The sequence below is a fragment of the Trypanosoma conorhini genome, assembly GCF_003719485.1.
Source record: "Trypanosoma conorhini strain 025E chromosome Unknown Tco_14.4_contig_01399, whole genome shotgun sequence".
Taxonomy (NCBI): Eukaryota; Euglenozoa; class Kinetoplastea; order Trypanosomatida; family Trypanosomatidae; genus Trypanosoma; species Trypanosoma conorhini.
In genome coordinates this window covers 1-2,508 of record NW_021705503.1, presented here as the reverse complement: position 1 = coordinate 2,508, position 2,508 = coordinate 1, and the positions used below count along the sequence as shown (strand labels likewise).

At 69.2% G+C, this 2,508-nt stretch overlaps 3 protein-coding genes across 3 annotated transcripts; 2 read left to right on the top strand and 1 right to left on the bottom strand.

Annotated features, from left to right (window-relative positions):
• Positions 1-108: 108 nt before the first annotated feature.
• Tco025E_09992 (uncharacterized protein) lies at positions 109-813 on the top strand (the record flags this gene model as incomplete). The annotated part of the gene is made up of 1 exon (XM_029376786.1): positions 109-813. The coding sequence occupies one exon, from the start codon at positions 109-111 to the stop codon at positions 811-813; it is 705 nt and encodes a 234-aa protein (XP_029223087.1).
• Positions 814-1,384: 571 nt separating this feature from the next.
• On the top strand, positions 1,385-1,990 carry Tco025E_09991 (uncharacterized protein; the record flags this gene model as incomplete). Its single annotated transcript, XM_029376785.1, has 1 exon — positions 1,385-1,990. One exon carries the CDS (start codon positions 1,385-1,387, stop codon positions 1,988-1,990), a length of 606 nt encoding a protein of 201 aa, XP_029223086.1.
• A 40-nt stretch (positions 1,991-2,030) lies between these two features.
• Positions 2,031-2,508, bottom strand: Tco025E_09990 (uncharacterized protein; the record flags this gene model as incomplete). The annotated part of the gene is made up of 1 exon (XM_029376784.1): positions 2,031-2,508. A coding segment is annotated over one exon (478 nt), but the record flags the coding sequence as incomplete, so codon positions are not given.

Here is a 2,508-nt window from a genome sequence, read left to right as displayed (position 1 = left end):
TTGCTGCCGGACCCCCGTGCCCCTTCCGCGCGCCCCATCGCTTTCGTCCTTCTTTTTTTTCTTTTTTCCCCCTGCTGCTGCGTGTTTGCGTTCGCTGCTCGCATTTCCATGGGCGCTTCTCCGAGCGCCGGCCGTTCCCCTCCTTCGCTCGGCGCCTCCGCCGTTGCCGCCGTCCGCGCGAGTGTTGTGCCGGTCTGTTTAATTGCGCCTCCTCTTTCCTTCCTGCCTTCCTTCTCACCCCGCCCCCTCGCGCTGCGCCGAAGAGGGGCGGAGTTTCTGCGGAGCGCGACGGTGGCCCCGCGCCCGCAGCGTGTCTTCCGGCGTTGCCCGCGCTATGGCCGCGGCGATGTGCGGCTGCCCCCGGGACGCACTTCTGTGGGAGCACGGCCGCCGCACTGCGGGCGACTCGGCTGCTGCTCTGCGGCCCTGGCGGGTGCGCGGGCGCTCCCGGCTGTTGCGGCGGCGGCCTGTCGCCGCGATGGCGCCTTTCGCTGTCGCGTGGGTGCGCTTCACTCCCGGGACGACGCGGGCGCCCGCACTGCCCCTCAGCCTTTTGCCGCCAGGCGCGCACGCTGGCAGATTCCGCGGCAGGGGCGGGCCAAGGTGGAGAGCCACGCCGTGGTTGTTGAGAAGCAGCTTGTGCGAGGGGGCACGCCGGGGCGCACCCTCTGCGGCCTTCGCGGCCGGACGAGCCAAATGCGGCCTGGAGGGATCGGGTGGCCCGACCCCTACTTTAGCAAACGGCTGGCTCGGTCCCAGTGCGGCCCAGCCAAGTCCTGGTCGGTCCTCGCCCTGCAACGAAGATGCGGGTGATGCCGCCAGTGCGTCGGAGGAGGGAGCGGCATCGGCTTTTTAGTTTACTTTGCTTTGCCTCGGTTTCAAACTGGGGCTCTGACACGGCGGAATGCGTCTGGAAGAGCATGCGTTGCGGCCGCTCCGCTCCTAACACATCTTTGGGGACGGCTCCGGCAAGGGCGCTCGGACCCGGCCTCCACTTCTTTGCACGGCGACGAAAGTGAGGCTGACGGCGTCCGTTTAGGGGCGGGATGAGGCTAGACGTGTGCGGATGGGGAATGGCAACCCTGAGGAAGGAGTCGAAAGGGATTTGTGAGCCGCCGCGCTGTGCCTGGTTGTGTGTGCGTGTGTGTGGCCTCCCCCCTCAATCTCCCCGCCTTGGCTGGCTCCGCTTCCCGCGGCGCATTCACTTCGGAGCCAGTTGTGGTTGTGCGGCAATGGCGCGCCGCCCCCACTTGCGCCTCCCCGCGGGCGGGGGCCGAGGCCTTCCCCCGTGCCGGCGGGGCGCGTCGCGGCGTCTCTGGGTCGCGCGTGGCACCGCGTGGCCGGGCGCCCTCCTCCCACTCCGCCCGAGTTTTTTTTTTCCTGCATGGCAGTGGGGCCTGCGCGCCGCGGCGGCGTCTGTGCGTGTGCCCCGCTGCGTGGATGGCGGCGCGTTGTTTTCCCGCGCCACTCCGCCGGCAGCCGTTACTCCCGCGGCGGGTTTCCCTCTGGCGCCGCGTGGGACGCCTGCGACCAAACGTCGAGGGGCTGCAGGGGGAATTGCGCCGCCGCGCGAGGGCAAGCTCGGCCGCCGGCCGTGGGCGGCCAGCGTGGCTCCCGCTCGGCTCTGACAGCGCCGGGGCCCTCAGCGCCGTCGTCGCGGTGGTCGCTCGCGCGCGGCCGCTCTTCGCCTGACGCCGTTTGGCGCGGTGTGGGGGCGGCGCCGATTGTGCGTGGCCGCGCGCGGCGGCAGGAGGCACCGCGGCGCAGTGCTGCCCGGCGTTTCGCTTCCTCCGCGGGACGCCTTCGTGCACGCCGCATCGCCGCGTCGCCGGCCACGCTGCGCGCCGACGGCTCCGTCGCCCCGCCGGGGCAGTTGGTGGCAACTTCCCTGATGCGGTCACCGGCTGCTTCACTGATGTTTGTGGAATGTGCCCCCGCTGCACAACGCAACACGGCGTGTATCTGTCCGTGTGAAAGCCGCAAGAGTTAAGACAAGACCCCCGCCTCTCCTCTTTCGTCACGACACGTGCCTATCCTTTGCCTGCCGCATGCCGATTGGCCTCGGCGCACCCGGCCGCGAATGTCTTGCCCGCTGAATGTGCTCTAGGGGGGGGGGGGCAGCCGGGCAACTTCGTGCGGTAAAGTCCGTCGAAGGCGTCACGGATGCGGCGCAGCGGCTTCCCGGCTGTCCCAGTCAACTTTGTTGGCACTACTGAGCCGGCTGCTGTTGGGTCGTGCGCTCCCACTGGCGCCCACTTCTCTCCTTTTCTCCTCCGCCGCCTCCTGTGCACCGTGTCTGCCTTTCCCCCTTCTCCCGCTTTCCATTTCTTTGCTGTAGGAATCCACAGGCTACACAGCAAGACAGTTGCAGGGCAGCAGCGGTTATGGCGGTGTGTTGGGGGCGGCGCGGCTGCTGTGCGCAGCTGGGCTTGCGGCCCTCTGCGGCGGCGCCGTGTCTTCTTGTCCTTGTCGTCGTTGTCCTCCTCCCTCTGCTGCTCCTGTTCGCCC